We start from the raw sequence: 24007 nt of genomic DNA, 5'->3' as shown, positions 1-24007 counted from the left end.
TACCATCTAATTTTAATTTTAATTTAATTTTAAATAGTAATAAATTTCTCTCTCAAAGGCGTCGTTATATAAAAAAATATAAAATAATACAACGTATCGTAAGGAATTTATTATTTGTTAGAATTTAACAGAATATATAACGGAATATAACTGCAGAACAATATTTTTTAAAAGTGAATTAATAAATATTACATTAAAACATTTCTTTATTCTATTTAATATTTTAATGTAACATTTACTTAATTTATTTTTTAATTATCTAACTACAATAAAAATATATGCAAAATTTAGCGCCCTATCTGTATGTTGGCGTGTTTTAGAGATGTATACCGCCGTTTGAAAATGCAGCTTTCAACGTGCTAATAGAGGCGACAAATACATGCGGCGAGGATCGTCCAATCGAATTCTGTAAGCAGACAGGCGTGCAAAAGAAGTCATGCGAAATTTGCCGACGCGGCGACCATTCGGCCTCCTTCCTTACTGATCATGACAATAATGACAATGCTACTTGGTGGCAATCGGACACTATGTACGAAGAATATCCCAACCAGGTCAATCTCACCCTCCCTCTAGGTGCGTTTTCGTCGCAATATATCGCCCTGTAGAAGATCTCTATGTCTCTTTTGTCTCTTTTTATTGAGAGACATTTAGTTTCTGGTTTATACTTTCTCTCTTTTTTTTCTACGTCTCTTTCACTCTCTTGTTCATACACATACTCTCTCTTTCTCTCATCCTACTTTCTTATCTATGAGGATGTATGCGCGATGAGATAAATCATAACAGTGTATAGAGGATGATGAAGAAATCACAGAAGAGCTCTCATGAGCTTTAAAAACGAATTTATTATTACGAATTTATTCTCGTTTCTAATTAATTTAAAATCTAATTTGGAAGAAATTGTTATAATAAAATTCTTAGTTGAAATATTTTAACTTAAGAATTTTTATTATAACGATTTAGATATTTTAAGCAGTTATATACTAGATGGATTACCTATATACATATGTGCGCAAAGAGTGTACAATAAATTCAATTCAATTCAATTAACAGCCTAGCAATTGAAGTATTCCTGAATAAAAATGACAGATAATACATTTCAATTAACTTTTAAGTTAAACGCAAGGATCGATTTTTTAAGTCTTACAACGTTATTTTTAATAAAATTTGTCATAATTCTTTATTATATATTTTTTACTTTAAAATATGATACTATTTTAGTGCCACTACAGTGATTTTTCTATCCTATAAAGATTAATTTTTTATTTGCTATTTATATATTTTCATTCTCTATTCTTATCATATTTACTGCGTTACTTACTGCTCTATTATACTGATAAAACTCATTATTGTTATGCAATTTTCGCTATAAAATTCTTATCAAAATCTAGACACATAAACAGCAGCTTCTGCTTTTTGGGGTGCCGCTCGCATCGTGTTTCTTGTCTATAAACTTAAGTTCAGCAGCATATAGATAAAGCTTATTATTATTACTATTATATATTTTTTATTTATGTTTTATAATATTCTGATTTTAAAATTAGGAAAGACATTTGACATAACATACGTCAGAGTACTGTTCGAGTCGCCCCGGCCGGAAAGCTGGGGTATCTACAAGCGGAAAAATGAGAAGTCGCCGTGGGAGGCTTATCAATTTTATTCAGCGACGTGCCGGGACACGTACGACCTGCCCGAATCTAAAGAGACCATTCGCGGTGACGACACCCGCGTACTATGCACCTCGGAATTTTCTGACATCTCTCCACTCACTAAAGGCACCGTCGCCTTTTCGACCTTGGAGGGCCGACCTTCTGCCTATTATTTTGAAACCAACACCGAACTTCAGGCAATTATATAATTAAAAACAATATATTCTGTGTATATAACATTCTTATAACTTTAATTCTATTTGTAATATACAGTAAAAATTTGTATTTTACATTAAAATTATTTTGATTCATTAATGAGATCAGGGAATTGTTATAATCAGCCATAAAAAATTAGAATAGTTGATTAAAGAAAAAATACTAATAATTTAATAAACTTAAAGTAAGAAATTTAAAGCAAGAAGTAATTTGAAAGAACGAAACTTCTTTAATTATAAAATTAAAAGTTTTTTATAGTTTGTTTATGTTTATCATAATTGTTTACGGGTAGCTTAAGAGACGCGATTTATTTTATAGGAATGGGTTCAAGCATCAGATTTGAAAATTACTCTAGACAGGTTGAACACGTTTGGCGATGAGGTTTTCGGCGACGCGCAAGTGCTGAAATCTTATTATTATGCGATAGCTGATATAGCAGTCGGTGCGAGATGCGCTTGCAATGGCCACGCCGGAGAATGCGTGAACAGCACTAGTGTCGACGGCAAAACTCGCAGAGTCTGCCGGTAATAAGTCTTATCTCTTAGCAATTTTTTATATATACGTACATATGCAATTATATTTTGATATTTGACATCTATTTACCTTCTTTTTCTCTTTTTCTTTCAAAGTTTTTATGTACAAAAATTTTTTGAAACCATAATTATACCTTTATCGTGGGCAAGTAAGAGTAAATAAAATTATCACTGCGCAGTAATTGGTGCGTCAAATTAACAAGTAATTTGTATTAATTTTTTTACATTGATATTAATGTATTCAGAGACATACAATATACTTAATGAACGCAAATTAAATAATGGAATATTAAACATAATATTGAACACATTGCGATAAAACATTTTATTTCCAATAAACTATTATTTAAAAAAATAAAATAAAATTAGGATCTTCAAATTACTAAATATAGTAATTCTTATCATTTTACTGTCATCTTTGACAAAATTGTAAGCAATGTTACAATATACCTAATTAGAAAAAAATTTATTCGCAGATGCGAGCACAACACCGCTGGTCCAGACTGCAACGAGTGCCTGCCTTTTTACAATGACGCTCCTTGGGGTCGTGCCACAACTACCGATGCGCACGAATGCAAACGTAAGTATTCAGTAAACATTGGATGCATATTTTAATACAGTTTTAAGAGCAATGTGCAACAGATTTTACACATCATACACAATTCCTTAATAAATCCGGAAAAATCAGTATTTAAATAAATATCAAAACTAATATAAACAGTTATGGAAAATCAATGATTTTATTAATTTAAATTGTAGTAAATTGTAGGAGAGAATTTAAAATACATAAAGCAAACAAAAGTTTAGATATTATTGAGTTAAATAAATAACGAAAAGAATTATTTTCAAGAATTATTTTCAAATCCTTTGCTATAATTTTAATTATTATTCTGTTCTTGATCGTTTTTATTTTTAGTTCCATATAATTATCCAAATAATATTTTAATTAAAAGGTTGCTGTGTTAATCTAATCTAAATCAATTTAGAAAAGAAATAAAATCGAACTAGAGTTGTGTAGTGGAAGAAGATAATAGAATGTAACTGTGTTAAAATGCTGGTCCTTGTATTTCTATATCTTTGTTGCAAAATATTGACGGATATATAATGTGTTACATGTAATGAAATCAATTAAATTATCAAAAGCCATAATTCATTACATATAATAGAAAGATTTTTTATTTTTAGTTTAATGTTTAATAGAATTTTATTCGCAAATAACTCGCTTTACTGAAATAATTGCACGAGAAACTGCATTATGGACTTGGCTTTTCTCTATATAATGCTATCCGTATCGAATGAGGAACATGGTGCGCATTGCAAAGACCATAAGCGACTACACCTTCGCCAGTATTACCTGATACCAGCTTTGCCTTTTACGTTCATCTGCCGCTCTCTTGAGTGGGGATGCACGGCTTGTGGCGAAGGTACACGGCCGTTCAATGCACTTTTGTCTGCATTCGGTGTACCGCGATAAAGAGTATAACTGTTCACTAATCAAAATCCTCGAAATCTCTAATAAAAGACATAATAAAAAATAGATTTTCGAAAAATATCTAGAGATCAATCTAAGGAAGTGTATTCTAACATAAGTTGTAATCACATGAAATATAAATGACAGTGATCTAAAATGTATAACAGTTGAAGTAACAATTCAATAGTTAGACTCAAGTGCAATTAAATATATAAGTATATGATTAAACAATTGTAATTAGATTATAATAATAAGCAGCAATAAAATAAGTTATAATGCATCGACCTTTGTGAATATTCTTATATCGGAAAAATGAAATTGATCACGTTGTTAATGATAGCGGATTGCATACTGCTGTGCACGCCACGGAATGAAATACGCCCTCGGTATTCAGGATCCAGTAATTAATTATTTATAATATATTATTTGTGTAAAATTATTTATAATTGCATTATATGAATTTTTTAATGAAATAGAAAAATGAACATTTTAAATAAAACTTTTATATCTTTATATAAATATTTCAACTTTGAACTTTAATATTAAGTTATTATTTAAAATTATAATTATTAAATAAATATAATTAAAAATAATTAATAAAATAATTAGATAATTAGACTCATTATTCGTTTTGATACATTTCATTCTTAACATCTTCCTGCATTATTCTTTTTCATTATAATATAATAAATTTCAATATTTAATGTTTAAATATAGCGATATTGTTCTTGTAAGAAGCAGAACATATTTAGGTTCCATTTTCCATTATCTGGTTAACTTGTAATTGGGCTTAACTTGATGTGTTATCCAATGAGCTTCATCTATGATAATGTCATGGATGAAGCCCATTGGGTGAAACATCAGATTAATCACAAGTTAATCAGATAATGAAAAACCGGACCTCGGTGTTTCTCTTTCTCGCGTATTTAAAAATTCTGCAATTATTAATCTATTAATTCGACTACTTATTAATTCTTGTAGCTTGCAACTGCAACGGGTACTCGGACAGATGTTATTTCGACAAGGAATTGTATAAGCTAACGGGTCATGGAGGTCATTGCTTAGATTGTCGAGCAAATCGCGATGGTGCCAATTGCGAACGGTGTCGTGAAAATTATTATCAACGGCCCGAGGATAATTATTGCGTTGCGTGCAACTGTAATGAAATTGGTAATAATGCTACAATAATATTAAATAATACAAATCATGATGATTGTATATTCGATAAAATTGTGAATTAACATCATAATTTTCTCAATATATAAATACTATAAAATAAATAAATATAAGGTAATAAATAAAAGTATAATGAATTACAGGTTCGAGAAGCTTGCAGTGTAATAGCGAGGGTAAATGCCAATGTAAACCTGGTGTAACAGGAGATAAATGCAATCGTTGTGCGGCCAACTTCTATAATTTCGGTTCGCAGGGCTGTACTTCATGCGAGTGTAGCTTAGCAGGATCGGCGAATAATGTTCCCAATTGCGATACTATCACAGGAGTTTGCGTCTGTAAGGAAAACGTCGAAGGAAAACGCTGCAGAGAGTTAGTTCTGTTATATTATTCAATCAAATCTTTGGCAAAGAATATTAAATTAATCAATTTGCACTTTAATATATTGACTCTCGACATGTTTTAATCTTTTTAAATGAGGAACTTACGGCTTTTTGATCTTTTAGCTTATATTATTATCATCGAAAAATAGTCGAAGTATTATCTGTGCCAGATTATATAGGACTTCTTTCACATTATGTCTTAACAACGATTTCTATAACGATTCTTCGATCAGTTTGGAGTCAATTTTCTATTACTATGAATCTAATTTTTTAAATTAGTCTCTGTTGACTTCGTTTTACTCCTCGAAAGTTGAAATTAACCCGAATGTCGAAATTGACTAGGTGTCGTCCAGGATTCTTCAATCTGGCAGTAGATAACGAGTTCGGCTGCACTCCCTGTTTCTGTTACGGCCATTCCTCAGTCTGTCGACCGGCAACCGGTTACTCGAAGTTGTTCATCGAGAGTATGTTTGTACGAGGAAATGAACGTTGGTCCGCGTCTGTAGCCGGTAATCCGATTCCATTGCATTACGACGCACTGACGCAGACGATCTCAGCTACTGCGCTCGACCGTGACAATGTGTACTTTCTCGCGCCCGATAAATTTCTGGGAGACCAGCGAGCGTCATATAATCAGCACATATCGTTCATATTGAGGATAGGGGAAGCTGGACCGGCTCCTACAGCGCGTGATGTAATTTTAGAAGGTGGTAACGGCGAGCAGATCACACAACCAATCTTTGGCCAGAGCAATCGTTTACCGACTGTTACGGTAAGTGTTTTTATTTTCACTACATTTTTCTCGTAATATTACATTAATATGATTATCTTTGTAGCCTCAAGAATACAAGTTTAAATTGCATGAGCACGTCAACTACGGCTGGCAACCACGATTATCTTCTCGTACCTTCATGTCAATTCTGTCAAATTTGACCGCCGTAAAAATTCGTGGGACTTATACTCATCAAGGCCGAGGATTTTTGGACGATGTGAAATTAGAGACGGCTCATCGTGGCGCAGCCGGCGAGCCGGCCGATTGGGTGGAACACTGCCAGTGTCCTCACGGCTACGTCGGTCAGTTTTGTGAGTCGTGCGCGCCTGGATTCCACCACGATCCTCCCAATGGTGGTCCCTTTGCTCTTTGTGTTCCTTGCAACTGTAATGGGCACGCCGATATTTGCGAGGCGGAGACTGGTAATTGGATTTTATTATATCATAGGTTTAAAAAATGTTTAATAATACTTTGAATACATTTTTTTCTATATTTTAGGGCAATGTATTTGTCAGCATAATACTGCAGGAAGCAATTGCGAGTTATGTAGTAGGGGATACTATGGTTATCCATTGAAAGGAACCCCGGACGATTGCAAATCGTGTCCTTGTCCCGATAATGGACCTTGCATTCTTCTGGGCAACAATCCAGATCCCATTTGTTCCGAATGTCCTATTGGCAGGACTGGTAAGCATATACGTAGTTTTTACAAATACATTTTCTAAATACTTAAATATAACATTTCAAATAATTAAAAAAGAAGAATTTAATTAATTAGTACATTGCATGTTGTTTTCCTTCTTTCTTTTTTAATTTATCAAAAATTATATGAAATGTTCTTGTACAGGACCTAGATGTGAAACGTGTTCCGACGGTTACTATGGAAATCCTGAAAAAGGTCTCGCTTGCCGTCCTTGCGATTGCAACAACAATATCGATTTAAATGCAGTTAGAAATTGTAATCACGAAACAGGAGAATGTCTCAAATGTGTTAATAATACAGCGGGCTTTCATTGTGAGGAATGTCTAGCCGGTAAATATAAATTAAGAATTATTTTATAATCTATTATAAAATAATAAAATATTTCTTTCACATAATTTCTGTAATATGTAATACCTATTTAATTAGGTTTTATATTATTATGTTTTATATATTAGGATATTATGGAGACGCGCTATCAGATCGCAAAGAAGACGGATGTAAGTTATGTCAGTGTTATCCACCGGGCACTTTAGAACTTGATGATGGAAGAGTTGCACCTTGCGACCAATTAACAGGACATTGTGCCTGCAAGCCGCACGTTATAGGTCGCAATTGTGACAAGTGCGAGGAAGGCTATTATCATATTGCGAGTGGGGAGGTAAAATCTCCTAAATTAAAATAAAAACAGTCGATTTTAATAATAACTAATATAATAATTTGTTAAATTGCTCATCGAGTAACACGTTAATTTAATTAATTTATTTGTCTCATAAAAAATTTATATCTTTGTGTTGCAGGGTTGCATACCTTGTAATTGCGATCTTGAAGGTTCTTACAATCGCACTTGTGACCCGATAACAGGACAATGTCAGTGTCGACTTGGAGTAACGGGTCAACGTTGCGATGCCTGTGAGCCCTATCAATATGGATTCAGTCGTGAGGGCTGCAAGCCTTGCGATTGCGACAGTATTGGATCACAAGATTTGCAATGTGACGCAAACGGACAATGTCCTGTAAGTGCCTATACCTATATAAAATTAAATAGTTAATATAAGCATAATTGCAGCGTAACGAGTGATCATTAAATTTTAAATTATATGAAATTATATTTTAAATAAAAAAAATTATTATTCCGTTCCTTGTACATATTAAACCAATCATGAACTTATATAAAAATTTTACATATTTTTTATTTTTTTGGATTTTTATTTTTAGGTAATAAATTTGCTTCTTTGTATTTTTTGCTTAATATTTTTGACAATTATTGGCAGTGCCTGACAAACGTTGAAGGCAGACGATGTGATCGCTGCAAGGAGAACAAGCATAACCGCCAGCACGGCTGTGTTGACTGTCCCGACTGTTACAATCTTGTACAGTCGGCGGTCAATGATCACCGGCGACGTTTGGCTGAGCTCGAAGACACTCTTTATAAGATCAACAGCAGTCCTACTGTCATCAAGGACTCGGATTTCGAGAAAGAGCTCAAGAATGTTCAAGATAGAGTAAAAATATTATTGACTACCGCCAAGCAAGGATCTGGCAGTAAATATCATTATTATTATTATTATTATTATTATCGTTATCACATCTGAATCTATTTATTTAAATTGAGAATTAAGTAATTACAGTTAAAAAGTTATTAAAAAATTAAATAATGAAGCTTTAAAAAACTTATTATCTTTAATATTATTTATTATAATGAAAACTATAAACAGCTGATGCTGTGATTTCGCTTATAGGCTGGTATTCATAGTCGAGTCTTATTTCAAGCCCGTCTTAAGTAATGTCTTAAGACGCTAATGCAGCCTTCTGATTGGTTCGTGACTTCTTAAGACCATACTTAAGACGGTCTTAAATATAAGATCTGATTATGAATACCGGCCATAATATTATTGTAAAAGTAAAAGCTGATACCCTTTTAGGTGAGAATAAAACATTGGTAGAACAGCTAGACGAGCTGCGTGAGCAATTAAATAAGATTGACAAAATCTATCAAACCGTGGACATCACAGCAAATGATGCACGCGATATAACTGAGGAAGGTTTAATCAGTATTGATGAGGCAGAGAAAGTCTTGGATAAAATTTACGAGCAGTTAACGGTAAATAAAAATTTGCTTCTTTATAATAATTTCGAATATTGACCATACATCGAAAAGTTTCAAAAGATTATTTAGGAATGCATTATTTGACAACATAATACTTATAAGCTACAAAATTTCTTTTATCTCCCTTATCCTTATTTCGCGTAAAACATTTGATTGCAATTTTATGAATAATTTTTATTCTAAGTTATTAAGTTATAATTTTATAATTTTACAATGAATGGCAGGAGGCAGAAGACTACTTGGGTACAGATGGAGCGAGTGCTTTAAGTTCAGCGAAATTGCGTGCTGAACAAGTCGGCCAGCAAAATCAACAAATGACATCGATCGCACAAGAAGCGCGTGTACTTGCCGAAGTGTATGTATTTTACATTGTAAATATGAGTAAATTTTTAACTTATTTATGAATAAAAAAAGTGTCTAGAAAATTAATTCAAATCTCCAATTTTTGTTATTTGTATTAATAACAATAAACTAATTCTCTATTTTAAGGATCTCTTTAAAAATAAAAAATAAAAAATTATTTATAAATTATTATTAAAAGGCTTCTTTTGATTAATTTTATTAAGAAATTTTCGATGATTATATATTGTTATATGATATTATTATTCAATATTGGAGTTCTATTCTTCTAGAAATACGAACGAAGCCAAGAAACTTTACATGTTAGCAGAGCAAGCACGAAACACGACAATGGAGGCTTACAATCTCGCAAAGCAAACAATATCGAAATATTCCAATATAACGTGAGTTATTTCCTTTTTTTCTTTAATTTTATTTAATATCTGCAATTTTCTTTTATAATCACTATATCTAAAATCAGGATTGGGAAAGTTACTTTTTAAAAGTAACGCGTTACCGTTATTTGCGGTAAAAAGTAACTCATTACCGTTACTCATTACCGATTCTAAAAAGTAACGCGTTACTGTTATTTAAAAGTAACGATAAAAAATCGTTATTTTTCATTACTTTTTTTGTAATTATGCAGGATGAGACGAGTCTACTACTCACCGATTTTGATGAAATTAGCGTCATTCGACGCATTTTTGCACGAAATGTACGAATCTGACAGAAAAATAAGTGTCACTCTGCCCGGTAAACTGAGATTAATGGTTAAAATTGATGACTATTGAGATAAGGAAATCTGTCCTAATTTCATCAAAATCGATAAATAACCTGTCTTCTGTATAATTACACTTTTTAAAATGCTAAAACAGGCTTCTAAGATAGAGTTTTATTATATAATAGATATTTTAGTTTTTAGTGTTCTTATGCTAAAACGACGACAGTGATTAAAACAAAAATAGGCAAAACATTTTTTGTTTATTTATTATAGTATCTATAATTTTATTGTCCGTGATGGCCGTGACCTATAAAAAAGTAACGATAGAAGAGTAATGAGGTCAATTTCGTTACTCGTTACTAAAGAAGATGTAACGTCGTTACTTTCTCATTATTAATAAAAAAAATTAACGACAAACCAAATCGTTACCAAAAAAAGTAACGAAAAAGTAACATCGTTACAAGTAATGCGTTACTTTCCAACCCTGTCTAGAATATAAAAAAATTTTGCGCAGGGATGAACTAAGGAATCTGGAGAACAAACTAGCGCAATTGGATGATCGTATGGACGAAGTGAAGAATCTCACTGCCATAGCAGCTACTAAATCCTCGACTGTTTCTCAAGAAGCATTAGATTTACTGATTCTCGATTTAACACTTCCTGCGGTCGATATCGAGCAATTGCGACAGCAAATAGAAATCGTTAGCAGTGAGGTAATTACAAAATATTATAAATAAATATACAGATGAAAAAATTATAATATATAAATTTGAATAAAATGATATTAATCTAAAAAAAATAATAATAAAGGCTAGTACTAATACAAAATGTAAATAATCTATGTTTTATGAAATAGAGCTTGCAGATAAAAGAGCAGGCACAACTTTTATTGGAGCAAAACGAGAATTTTATCAAAGAAATGACTGAAAAAATTAAAAAGAGCGAAGAACTTTTAGAAAGAGCTCAAGATCAACAAGCTGCAACTGCCGAACTGTTAGCTGAATTAGATGAGGCTAACGAGACGGCAAATGACGCTGTTAAACGTGGCGATCAGACACTGAAAGAAGCTCAGGAAACTTTAAAGAAATTAGGAGGTAAATTTAAAAAAAAAGACTCTAGAAATGTTTCATTCTACGAAATTAGAAAAATGAGAAAATTCACAAATTTATTCTTAAAATGTTTTTCTTTAAGAAATATTTTTTATTATAATTTTTGTATTGTGTGTATTAGAATTTGATGCTGAGGTGCAACGTGAACGTGTTAAGGCTCAGAGTGCTTTGAAGGACATCCAGAAAATTGAAGAATTGATCAACAATGCTAATATGCAAGCTATAGAAACGGAGAGAGTGCTAAATGGATCAGAGGGTAACGCTAAAAGTGCACGCGAAATTGCGCAAAATGCTCAGGTATAAAATTATTCAAATTAATTATTATATAAAAAATATTAAATTATATAGTAAATTTATTATTATATTTTTCAAAATTAAAATTATAACTTTTATATATCTTTTAGTTTTATTTTTTTATATTTATCCATTGATATTTATTTTTATATATTCGTATATACTTATTATCTATTATATGCAGGGTTGGATAGTGCTAAGTTAAAAAGATAAAAGTTAAGTTAAAAAGTTAAAAAGTTAATTAATTTTAATTTAACTTAGTTACATTTTAGACTCTTAACTTTTTAACTTTATTTAGTTAAATTTTATCCGTAATTATTAATTTTTTATTTAATTCTTTAAAGTTAAGTCTCAGACATAATATGCGGCAATAGTTATTGCTAGATAACTTAAAATGAGATGAAAATTGCGAAAGTGAGCAAATTTACTAGGTGTTGACCAATGAAATTATAAATATTCTAGTGAATTTGCTCACTTCTGTAATTTTCACCTCATTTCAAATTACACAACCGACCCCCAGATTTCAATCTGTCAGAAATCGTGTATTTCGATGTATCCAGTTTCTGATAGGTTGAAATCTATTATTTCTTATTACTCTCTCGTATTGTGTCTGAAGCTTTAGTCGTATCACAGACTAGTATTCATAGTCGAATCTTATATACTAAAGAGTATATATAAACATGTAAATAAAATATAGAGTATTTTCTAAATGAAGTATATATTTGTCTTTTCCGTTACTTGTAAGACTAAAACCCTGGAATCATGAATTTAAAAAATATAAAAAAACAAATTTAACTTTTAACTTTTCAATTACTTTTTTTATTAACTTAATTTTTAATTCAATTAATTTCATTATAAATTAACTTGTATCTTAACTAAGTTAAATTTTCAAGGTAGTTAACCTTAACTTAACTTAGTAAAAAAAAAAGTTAACTTACCCAACCCTGATTATATGTATATAAATTATTTTTTTATCTCATACATATATTATTATATAATAATATTTATATCATAATATTTTATTTATTATTACAGACTTATGCGGATAGAGCGAGTACTAATGCAAACGAAATCAGAATGGAAGCGAATAAAACTAAAATCGAAGCTTTACGGCTCGGAAACGAAGCTGAGAAGTTGCACCTCCGAGTTGACACTACGGATTCGATGATCAGACAGTATGAAATTCAGATGACCAAGGACGCTAATATTACCGCCGAGGTAAAAATTTAATTAAATTAGATAAGGGACGAAAAAAAAAGTAATGGATAAAGTATTGTTCATTAATTAATCGGTAAAAGAACCAGACCTATTTTTTCTAATTCAATTATCTATCAATTAAAATTAAAGCAAATATTTAAAATTCTAATTTTTAGGCAAACTATAAAGTTGGCCAAGCGAAGACCAATGTGACTCTGGCGTCGCAACAAGTTGATAAAGCTTTATCCGAAGTTGCCGCAATTATCAGGGAGCTCGAGAATCTACCAGAAATCGGTGAGTTCTAATTCCTCCAATCATTTGATTTTTAAACTCCAGATTTATTTATCTCTAACACATATAGGTATAAAAACTTATTTCTGAGCGCTGCATTCTATAGTCATATTAAATATTAAATATATATTATTAATGATTCGTATTATAAAACTCAATTCAATATTTTTTCTTATGTAGAGAATAAACTTTAATTTTGCAATTTAGACGATGCCGATTTGAATCGCTTAGAAGAACGTTTGCTTGCTGCTGAGAAAGAAATAAAAGCCGCAAACCTGGATCAGCGGATCCGTGCATTGACGGATGCGAAGAATCTACAAACGCAATGGGTTAAAAATTACGAAGATGAAGTCAGTAGACTGCGAATCGAAGTGGAGAACATCGATGATATTCGAAAGGCTTTACCAACTGATTGTTATCAGCGTGTCCGTCTTGAACCTTAAAATTTATCCCCTTACGTCTTATTCATTTTTGTGTCATTTTTTTAGAAATATATATTATAAGCTATAAACTATGTAAAACATTTTCCTATATATCCTTAAGTTAAGACTCAAGGATTTTAAAATTTTTTTTAGATTGAGAATCTTTTTTTAGATTATTGAAACCATTTTCTTAAAGAAAGGATATTAGTAGAATTTTAGTACGTAATATTATTTGAAAATCCAGATTAGTCTCTTGATTTTCCGGTAATAAATAAATCTTTTAAATAATAGGATAAAAATGACCAAGTTTTTAAAGAAATTTACTTAATAATTTTAGAACAAATATACTTAATTATAACTTACATAGATTCTTAATAATAAAGATTTTGTGATTCAAAGATATAATTTAGAAATTATTTAATAGACTTTTGATATATCTTTTTCTGAACAAATAACTTTTTATAATTCCAAACGGCAAGTTTCTTAAATAATTTATATAATGATTAAAAAGCATTTTGCATATTAAGCTAGGAATAAATTTTGTGCATAGATAATATGCGCACAGTGGCAATGACAAACATTTCATACCAAAGATTCTGTTGTAGTATATACATTTGGATTTATCGTCATTTATCATTCAATTTGCATTTTTGCTTTATTATATAATTGTTATAATGACTATTAATTATGTATAAATATGTATATAGATTTGTATACATCCGTAACATGTAACTGCCATGTCAATGCATGTTAATGTGTTATTTGCAATGATCTAGAACTTAAGAAAACAATTATGTTAATTAGAGATGCAATGGATATCCAGCAATTATCCGATATCCGGCCGGATAGTTTAGTTATCGGCCGGATTGTAAAAAAGTCGTTTTCCATCATTTGGATAGAAATTATATATATACAAAATTTTAATTTTCAAAATATTTTATATATATATATATCGGACCAATCTATAAACTACATACATATTCTTTTATTATGTTTAAACATTAATTAACATGTATATTGTAAAACAGTTTAAAAATTAAATTGAAATAATTTTTATGCCTTTATTCTTTGTTTGTATTACATTTTTGTTACATATTATTTTTTAAGTATTTTATATTTTTCATAAAAAATATGAGCATTTCTGCATTATTAGGCAATAATCTGTTTCTGTCTTTTGTATAAATGTTAAATCTTTATAGCATATTTATATTTTACATAAATTCTCTTCATTGTAAAAAAAATTAGATTTTCAAGTTTTTAATCTTCGTAAAATTCGGTTATCCGACTTAACCGGACAAAATCCGATATCTAGTTATCCGACAAAGCATTATCTGTTGCATATCCAGTATCCGGTTATTCGACAAATCATTATCCGTTGTATCCCTAATGTTAATTTTAGAAGTGTTCTTCGGCCTTTATAAAATAGTGGAACAATGAAAAAGAGAGAGTAACGTGAATAATCAAAATAGTATAATAAAGCTATTTCTGGAATAATATAGAGACAATACACTCGATAAATGTTAAAATCCGTTTTTATATATTAAAATAAGAATAAAATAAAGATCTATTTTCGCCTATAATATTCGTTGAAAGACATTGAATAGAATATATATACCTACACGATTTAGAATAATTATCATCACGTAGCATTTAATTATAGTCATCCATATTGCTGAATGTCGAAATTCCTAATCACGCAGAGACTAGAGAATTCACGTACGGATTCTATTTTTATAATAAGCAAGATAGATAAAAATAAGAGCATTTTTACGAGAACATTCTACAAATTGTAACATTTGAGGACAATAAATATCTCGAAAGTAATTACAGGGGATAATATTATCTCATTAATTATGCATCTATACGAGAACAGGTATTAGGTTGCTGTTACAACATTCATTCATTCCTTCTTTTAACTTAACAATATTATATCCATTTTTGCAGTTATTCACGAAGTTGACTATACATCTGGAGACACTGGTAGTGTCTCGGCGCTAAGCTACGCGCAGCGACACTACTGTGGCTACTTTACGCGAGCCGGCGAGTTTATTGATAACTTCTATACTATTGAAACAATAAATTTGAAAGGTGTTAATATATGCATATCTATAACGTTTTAAATTTTCGATCAACTTCGTAAATTACTATATATTGTTAACTTTCAAATAAAAAAGAAATATGTCTATGATTGGAGATGTTTTGTTAGCGAAGAAAAACAATTTTAATATATTTTATATTACACAACATTATTATAATTATAATATATGATTGCTTAAATAGTTTATTATATAGAAATAGGCAATTATATAGAAAATACTATTGCACTTATCATTGGTGAATGACATTTAAGAGAAGACCATTATAAATTATTTTAACTCTGTATTTATTTCTAGTATTCATAAAATCTCGCTATCAGTAATAGGTCAAACGGACTTAGATTATATTTAAAGCTACAAACGAAATTATTATCGAAGGAAAGGAGGAAAAGGGGAAGAAGCCAGAGGAGACGAGAGATGATTCATTTAATTATAAATAAAATGATTAAAAACACCAATATAGCAGTCAACACTCCAATGGCTACCCATTGTCCCCGATCTAAAACAAACGGAAAGTAACATCACATGCGTCACTCGAGATTCTTACGAGGTCGATGCGAATCATTTACGAGATTAAATTGCGATTATATTTCTATGAAGATACTCTTATCGTTTAACAATAATCCTGACTAGACAAAGATTACATCGAGATTTTGGAATAATTTTTGATGTTTTGTTTTTTTTACTTTGCCCATAAAAAATGTGGCAAACACTCTTTGTTAGTTCATTTTAAATATGATAAAATTATATAAATTAAATAAAATCCATATCGTTTTAATGAGAGATCAATTATAACATTTATATAATTACTCACGAAATTATGTGTGATCAAATATATTAAAAACTTCACGAACTATTTAGAAACGTAGCACATATTATTATTAATAATTATTATTACATCTTTTTAGTATATACTTTAAAAATTTTTATAAGATTTTTAAAACATTGGACTAGATATAAATAGATAATTTCGTGAGAAATTGTAGATAGCAATTTAAAAAAAATTAAGGAAATAGGAATATTTACAGTTGTTTACAGCTCACAATACAAATTGGTTCTTATATTTTATTCGTCAATGTATTTTATATTTTTCTTTTTTCACAATTGGTCGTCGACGAGAAAAAAGAGATAACAATTTTTACTACGTCTTCATTCAATTACATATACAATCTACGCTCTCCTTCTCAATTCGCACATATATATTATTTAACTGTCTCATGCAACTGTCTTCTCCAACAAAGAAAAATATATAATTATTATTACGTGTGAATGCGTATATGTTTTAACACATTTTTCTTTTCAATTTTGAAAAGTTCTCACTCTGTTTATGAAGAAGTTATATTTCTTCAAGATAATCTCTAATAATTTTATATAAGATTTCTTTTTCTCTCTTTGAATTTTAATTCTGAAAGATTAACAATCACTGCATAATTTTATAATTTCTGGATTTAAACTATTTAATATTTTCTTAAATGTTTAAATCTTTAGGAAGATTTGTGATTCTTTAAACTCTTTTAATAATACATACATTTTACTGTAGGATTAAAAAAATTTTATTTTGTCGTACCTTTAAATTTTCTTAATTCTTTGCCTTGAAAAGAAGATTCTAATTTCTCAAATCAATGTTTCACATGTAGATTTTTAATTATTAGTTTTTTAAATTTTTTAATTTTTCAATCGTTTGTCATAATTTATTTTCTCTAAAATTTTAATCTTTTTAAATCTTTATCTTTTCCTAAATTATTTACTTGATTTATGCATTTATTTCTTCAATCTTTCCGGATATAGAACTAAAATATATTTCGAGATTATCCTGTACATTTCTTCAATGTTCTTCAAGTTTATAAATAACTATTCTGCAACATACAATTCTACTAACAATAATCCCTCGAAGACCTGGTCTGTCCTGATTTTGATACTATACTCACATTTGTCAAAAGAGGGCTCAATATCTTTGGTAATTATAATTATAACAAACTACGCAAACTTACGTAGCAACAGTTAAAATTAATTAGGTCTCATGTATTATAATACTTTGTTCTCTAAAATTTACATCGGCTGATATAATATATTCATCTATCATAATCTATGCCCCAAAATGCCACTCGTCTGCATCTAATTAAAAGATCTTAATTTTCTTATATTATCTTCACTTTATTTCTACTTACAATTAGTGCTAATAATAATTAATGAAAAAGGTATAGCAAAAATGCAACACATGATAAATATCATTGGATGCTAAAACAAAAAATGTTAATAAAAACTTAAATTGGTCATTTTTTTTAGTAAAAATTATAAAATTAGTCAATTATTTACTAAATTTATCTAAATTAAATTTCTAAATATTAGAATAAAAAAAAGGAAGCTACTAAATTATCTTTAATTATTAAATATTATTTGTTCAAAATAGTTACAATTAATATTAGCTAATTATTAGCCAATAAATTATTTGTCCAAAATTATTATGTCTTAATTTTAAAATTACAAAGGAATATTAATTAATAATATAATAAAATTACTATTACAATATGTAATTAAAATATAAATAAGAGTTAAAAATGTAATTAACAACATACATAATTATTAACATAGTAGCAAAAATAATGTAACAGCTTTTTTTTTTAAATAATTTAGAAATAATTTAGTAAATAATTTCATAGGACAAATAGTGATATTAGTCCAGATTATAGGACAGCTAATTTTTTGCAATAATTACATACATTACATATAGGCTACTCATGTGCAACATCTCCATCTTTTCAACGATAATTTTTAAACAAATTTAGGAATGATATTTTTATAATTTAATAGGAGATTGTAAATCTCTCTTTTAAATTTCTAAACATTTCTAAAATTATACTTGTTACATAAAACTCGAACTTGCGCTACAAATAGAATTAAGTACATGTAGAATTAAGTGTACTTTTCAGAGATTATAAATAATCTTTTTTTCTTCATCTAAATAATAATCTAAAGAATATATATATATATATATATATATATATATATCTTATATATTGTGTTTTCGTATTTATATCGTGTTTTTAAAACCATTCAGATTGAAAATGTATCGGAAAATGTTACAATATCTTTTATTGGTACCCTCAAATTGTTTAAAGGCGCAAGACAATTAGCATGACAATTAATCATTAGAACACAAAAAACAATTGGCGATTGTGGTAGATAAAGAGGAAAGGGAGGAGGGTTTGTTATCAGAGACGAGATCGGTGACGCTGGATGTCACCGGAGTAGTAGGAGCGGGAATGTAATTGTTATAGTTACCATTACTCATGTGCAGCACCTTGGCCATCTTCTTCATGGTAGCGTCCAACTTGGAATCTGTCGTCTCTAATTCATTCCCGAATTCATCCAACATCCTGTGAGAAATTCATCTTGACATGTTGCAATAATAATGTAATACATTAATAGTGAACTTTTAATTATATACATTTCATTATCATTATTATTATTAATAAGTGTTATTGTTATGTGTAATTTCTTATATTTTAATTATAAGAAAAATAAAAAATTTATACTTTATAAAATTAATACTTTATAATTTTTTAAACTGAAAAAATAATAAAATATTAGCTTACACAGCTTGTTCATCTAGTTCACTGTTGATTTGCCTGGATACTGTTTTTAATGTACCAACTGTTTCCCCAATCATATCCAACTGTTCGTCCTGCTGTCTCATCATAGAATTTTGTTGTTGCATTGTATCACTGAGAAACTGTCTGTTTGGACTATCTATTTCATTTTCTAGCTTGCTGTATTTAGTAGTGCCATGATTAGCCGGCACTCTCGCAGGGCTGTTGTCCAAAAGCGGCTAAAAATATATAATACATCAAATATCATAACATAATTATCACAGATATATAACAAATGAAATTGTTGAAATTAAAATAATACACAACAAATAAAAATTAAAGACTTTAAATAGTTCAGTTGAATCTTTAGTATTTAAATAATTCCATGTGAATTTATATATTCATATCCAATCCTGTAAACTATACGCCAAATTTAATTTTCAGTTGTAAAACGCAATCCTAACAGATTAGAACAGTAATATCACAAATTAAATTGACAAACAATTTAATAATATTGATAAACTATCTTAGATGTCTATCTTAGAAAAATATAATGTAAGATAAATTTGCTTCTATTTATTTTTATATATTGTAAGACAGCACACGTACTTATCACGTATTTAATGTTTAAAATTTTGTAAATACTAAATTATCAATAAAAAAATTAAAAATATAATACTTATCATAAATCAAATAAGAAAAAGAAACTAAAGATAAAAATCATTTCCTGCGAATTCTTGGAGACATGATTTTCTCTTACACAAATACCAATTACTGCGCGAAACTTAATTAAGTTTAATAACGAAAAAAGTTAAAACTGTGTATACCATTGTCGTTTGCGAGGATTAGTAGACTGATTTATTAATTCTATAACGAGTGAACCATCAAAATAATGCTACTTGATAAGACATGACGAATCACTAAATTGAGGTTAGAGTGACTGAAATGCGTCAACGGCGTCAACTAACAGCAAAACGATATTGTTCAATACTGACAAAAAAATTGGACCGATAGATGTCACTGTCGCTGAATAAAGCTGAAAACAGCTGAAGATAGCTGCGAATTGTTTATAAACAATTTTAATTTTAATCTTGAAAACCCCACTTTTAATTTAATGAAAATAATGAATTTATCTCAATATTTCAAAAGATAAAAAAAAATGTTATTTTCATTAGTTCAGCGTTAATTACTGTATAAAATAAATAGATGAAAGAAAATTCACAATTCGGAACTGTGAATGAAGGTTTAAATTTGATAAAGAAATTCGTATTCGCGATTCAAATTAAAATTCAAACTCGAATTTAGATTTCAATTTGTGACAAATGTCAAATTATTTAGGTTATAGCGAGTGTTTTTGTGAGCATAGACATTTAAAAAACCTTATATATATTCGTAACATATATAAGAATGGCTAGGTTAAGATATGAAAAATTCAACCATTATAGAAACCCAATTTAATACTGAAAATTATTACCAGTATTAAATTTTTATAAAAAAATACATCTCTTAAATTTTAATCTCTTAAACTTTTAATGTTAATCTGAGATGTATTAGTCATTCAAAATATACATATGTATATATGAGGTGTTTCCATGTGATACAGTGCTATCAAATGTAGTATTATATGTATATATAGGTGTGTCATAGTATTAACTTTAGTAAATATATACAGTAAGGCCCAGTTTCATAATTCATGGTTAACTCAATCGAGGTTCAACTTATTCATTATTTCTTTTCAATTCTAGAATTAGAAAAAAAATGAGAAATAAGTTGAATCTTGGTTAAGAGTTAATTGTGAGTTGTGAAACTGGGTCTTACTAGTCAGAGTGTATACATTGACTATAGCAGACTACGCAGTAAATATATATATACATTTAATTCCCTGAGTTAACCCCTTTGGCTAAAATATTTTATATATATATATATTATATATATATATATATATATATATATATATATATTTATCTATAATATTAATATAAGTGCTGTACATTCTTAAAATAAAAAGAAGATTAATGATAAAAGGTTATTCGTTGGGATTATTCTTTTAGTTCCTTGTTAAACGATTGAAATTGTCGGACTTGCCGAGTACGTTTTCGACTCATTTCTTTTTTTCTCACTTACTTTTATTTTTCCAATTTCTTCAATTTCTCTTGTTTTTGTTTTTTTCAACCAATTATTCAGACGCACTGCTTATGTTCTTTAATTATTTTCTGGTTGCAACATATATGTACAACTTAATACTTACAATTAGCATGCTAAATACAGTTACATGATGTGGAGTATAAGTAAAGCGAAACGCAATGTATATACAAACCTGTCTTGCCGTGCTGTCACGATCCCGACTTCTGCTCAAGTTCAGTTTGTCCTTCATGATCTGCGAAAGTTTTAATAAGCGAATAGAGCCATTAAGGTGATATTAGTCTCGCAAACGCGGGCGCTTTCGTGAACGTGTTAATATATGTAACGAAGCATTGCGTGACTATGAATCGTAATGCAAATATAGCAATATATAAGTAATTGCAGTGATTATGTACAATATAAATTACATTATGTGTTATATATTATTATATGTTATATTTATCTTATGTAATTTAAAAAGTGGATATTAGATATTTAATAAGTAATCGTAATATGAGGCAATTTTTAATTGCTTGCTAAAGTAACTCGGAAAGAAAATAGATTTTCCTCTGTATACAGAACTGTTTTTAAGTATCAATTAAATATTTAATTAATTACCTTGACTTCCTCTCGTGCCTGCTCAATGAAACTCCGTTGAACGGTCAACTCCTTGTTGTCGATTTTGAACTTTGTTGGATTTTTTTCAACGATACGTACACACGCATTAAGGACGATATAAAAAATTCAAATTTAAATTAAAAAATAGATTTAAATTTGATAGAAATTTCGACATTTATCTACATTTCTATTTCAAACTTGAACTCATTTAAATACAAATTTGAAGTCAAATTCAATTATAGTAAATTGTATTGGAATGTTTCTCTCAGATTGAAAAAGGATATAGATAGTATCCTCGAGGTCGTCGAGGTCCCACTCGATGGAACGAAGTGCTTTCCGCAATTCGGTGGTGGTCCAATCGAGTTCGTCTGTACGTGAGATTGCAGTGGCTGAGCCACTCAGCGGTATACCGGTCGGCGACGCGATCGCGACATTCTGCAGCTCGCTCCAACGACCGTACAAGCCGCGATTCTTGTTCAACGCCTTGCACACCTCGCTGAAACAGTCCAAGCCAATTAAAACACACTGCTGGTCACGCGTAATAGCCTAAATCTAAACAAATTCACATAAAGCATTGCAGGCACGTACAAATCAATCGATGATACACGTCCTAGTGTAAAAAACACGGCGATTCAAATTCAAATCTATATTCAATCTAACATTCAAATTTTAAACCTTAATTTAAATTTAAATTAAATTTGATTACACTTTCATATTTATGCTTAAGTATTTATATTCATTATTATTTTTTGTATAAAATATGTGATTTATCTCTAGAAAAATATTTTTACGCAAATTATAAATATAATTTCATACAAAATTATTCGGATAAAGTTCTCTTTGTACTATTTGTATTTTTTTCAATTTTTACTGTAAGATAATTAGACAATTGAGGAGCAGACATTCAAAATGCATTTTATCCAAAATTTCAATTTTTTTAGTTAGAGATGGTGTAGTGTTCATTGTTGAAAGACTTATATTATAAGCTACTCTGAGACGTTTAGAAAGCATTTTTTCATCGTTAATTTATATGCTGAAAAAACAGACATTTCGAAGTGCATTATGTTTTTTAACTAGAGACAAACAAAATGCATTTGTTTAACATATTTAGCAACTTTGTTTAATATTTCCCATCCTACTGATTAGCATATTGTTATTTTCTATAAAATGCATAATTTTCTTGTGTGTGGAGTTTCTTTTTTTCTCGTTTTCTGAAAAAATTACAAATTTTTGACAAAACGCATTTTGAAAGTCTACTCCTCAACTACAATTCTTCATATATAAATATTGCGGGACAGATTAGTGTCTCACATATATACATATATATATATATATACATATATATACATATATACATATATACATATATACATATGAAACATATTTTATATTACATTATATCATTTATCTCAATGCAATTCTGTAACAACACCAATATTTACTCCATTATGTATTCTAATATTTTTAATTGCAATGTTATATTAATTAATTAAACAGTGCATTAAACTGTTATTAAAAAATTCTCTCGCTCAAATTCAAAGATTACAATAAATTATTACAATATTTAATAATTATTAGAAACAATTTCGCCATATCTAATCGTCCGAACTGTATCTAATCTTAAGGAAAAAAAATCATAGATATTTCGTAGATAGAGCTCCTTTTGCAGACATATCTACATTAAAAAAAAAAAAAACATTCCGGCCGCTCCGTTTCTTTGACCGAAAGAATCATTTCGACAAATTCTATCAACGTGTAACATCATGCAACATTTATACAAAGAATCCGTCACACGTATTGGTCTGTCACGTCAGAGAATTATCTCCTGTCAAAGCAATATGTCAGTCGGAGATAACTATCGCGACGAGAGGTGACATGTCTCGAAACAAAAACGATAATTCCGTTATCACGTAAATTCGCATCTAATCCGACGATATCACGCCGATACCCGATATTGGTTAATTGGTCCTCTTATCGGTCGCGCCGTTATCCTTTTCTTTTTCTTTTCTTTCGTCAGATTCGTGCCGATTCGTACGACGCGCGACGCACGTCGATCGCGCGGAGGAAAAATCGATGCACTTGCTCCTTGGCTCCTTCCCCGCGGCGCACTTACTCCTTGACGACAAAGAACGGGTTCTCCAGCGTCATTCCTCTATCCGCACCGTCTTTGAATTTAAAGCCTGGGCCGCGGCCTGTCTCGCCGCG

The 24007-nt window shown here is 29.6% G+C and overlaps 2 protein-coding genes across 4 annotated transcripts in view; one reads left to right on the top strand and one right to left on the bottom strand.

Moving 5' to 3' along the window:
• The window catches only part of LanB2 (laminin subunit gamma-1), a 14602-nt gene extending 1135 nt beyond the window's left edge, over positions 1–13467 (top strand). Inside the window, exons 2-23 of the mRNA XM_018502934.1 lie at positions 321–573; positions 1542–1843; positions 2181–2386; positions 2872–2975; positions 4848–5036; positions 5186–5411; positions 5765–6194; positions 6259–6616; positions 6693–6881; positions 7042–7227; positions 7353–7555; positions 7695–7910; positions 8169–8439; positions 8820–8998; positions 9229–9359; positions 9637–9747; positions 10579–10777; positions 10921–11158; positions 11295–11470; positions 12503–12685; positions 12841–12958; positions 13163–13467. Of these exons, the coding sequence (XP_018358436.1) occupies positions 321–573; positions 1542–1843; positions 2181–2386; positions 2872–2975; positions 4848–5036; positions 5186–5411; positions 5765–6194; positions 6259–6616; positions 6693–6881; positions 7042–7227; positions 7353–7555; positions 7695–7910; positions 8169–8439; positions 8820–8998; positions 9229–9359; positions 9637–9747; positions 10579–10777; positions 10921–11158; positions 11295–11470; positions 12503–12685; positions 12841–12958; positions 13163–13398 (4704 nt within the window). The 3' untranslated portion in view covers positions 13399–13467. The remainder of the gene's footprint in view (positions 1–320; positions 574–1541; positions 1844–2180; positions 2387–2871; positions 2976–4847; positions 5037–5185; positions 5412–5764; positions 6195–6258; positions 6617–6692; positions 6882–7041; positions 7228–7352; positions 7556–7694; positions 7911–8168; positions 8440–8819; positions 8999–9228; positions 9360–9636; positions 9748–10578; positions 10778–10920; positions 11159–11294; positions 11471–12502; positions 12686–12840; positions 12959–13162) is intronic.
• Positions 13468–15781: 2314 nt separating this feature from the next.
• Positions 15782–24001, bottom strand: LOC108758133 (syntaxin-6). Of its 3 annotated transcripts, XM_018502930.1 has the most exons (7): positions 23916–24001; positions 22087–22298; positions 21803–21897; positions 21381–21440; positions 19070–19302; positions 18756–18850; positions 15782–15972 (listed from the first exon to the last, which is right to left on the bottom strand). In XM_018502930.1, exons 1-7 carry the CDS (start codon positions 23948–23950, stop codon positions 15896–15898), a joined length of 807 nt encoding a protein of 268 aa, XP_018358432.1. In that variant the 5' UTR covers positions 23951–24001; the 3' UTR covers positions 15782–15895. The 3 variants fall into 3 exon arrangements, with proteins under 3 accessions (XP_018358432.1, XP_018358430.1, XP_018358431.1); XM_018502928.1 differs by lacking the exon at positions 15782–15972 and having other exon boundaries at positions 18490–18850; XM_018502929.1 differs by lacking the exons at positions 15782–15972; positions 21381–21440 and having other exon boundaries at positions 18490–18850.
• Positions 24002–24007: the final 6 nt, after the last annotated feature.

This window comes from Trachymyrmex cornetzi, unplaced genomic scaffold (assembly GCF_001594075.2).
Source record: "Trachymyrmex cornetzi isolate Tcor2-1 unplaced genomic scaffold, Tcor1.1 scaffold151, whole genome shotgun sequence".
In the NCBI taxonomy this organism is placed as follows: domain Eukaryota; kingdom Metazoa; phylum Arthropoda; class Insecta; order Hymenoptera; family Formicidae; genus Trachymyrmex; species Trachymyrmex cornetzi.
The sequence above is the reverse complement of the archived record's forward strand: the minus strand, read 5'-3'. Positions and strand labels throughout refer to the sequence as shown.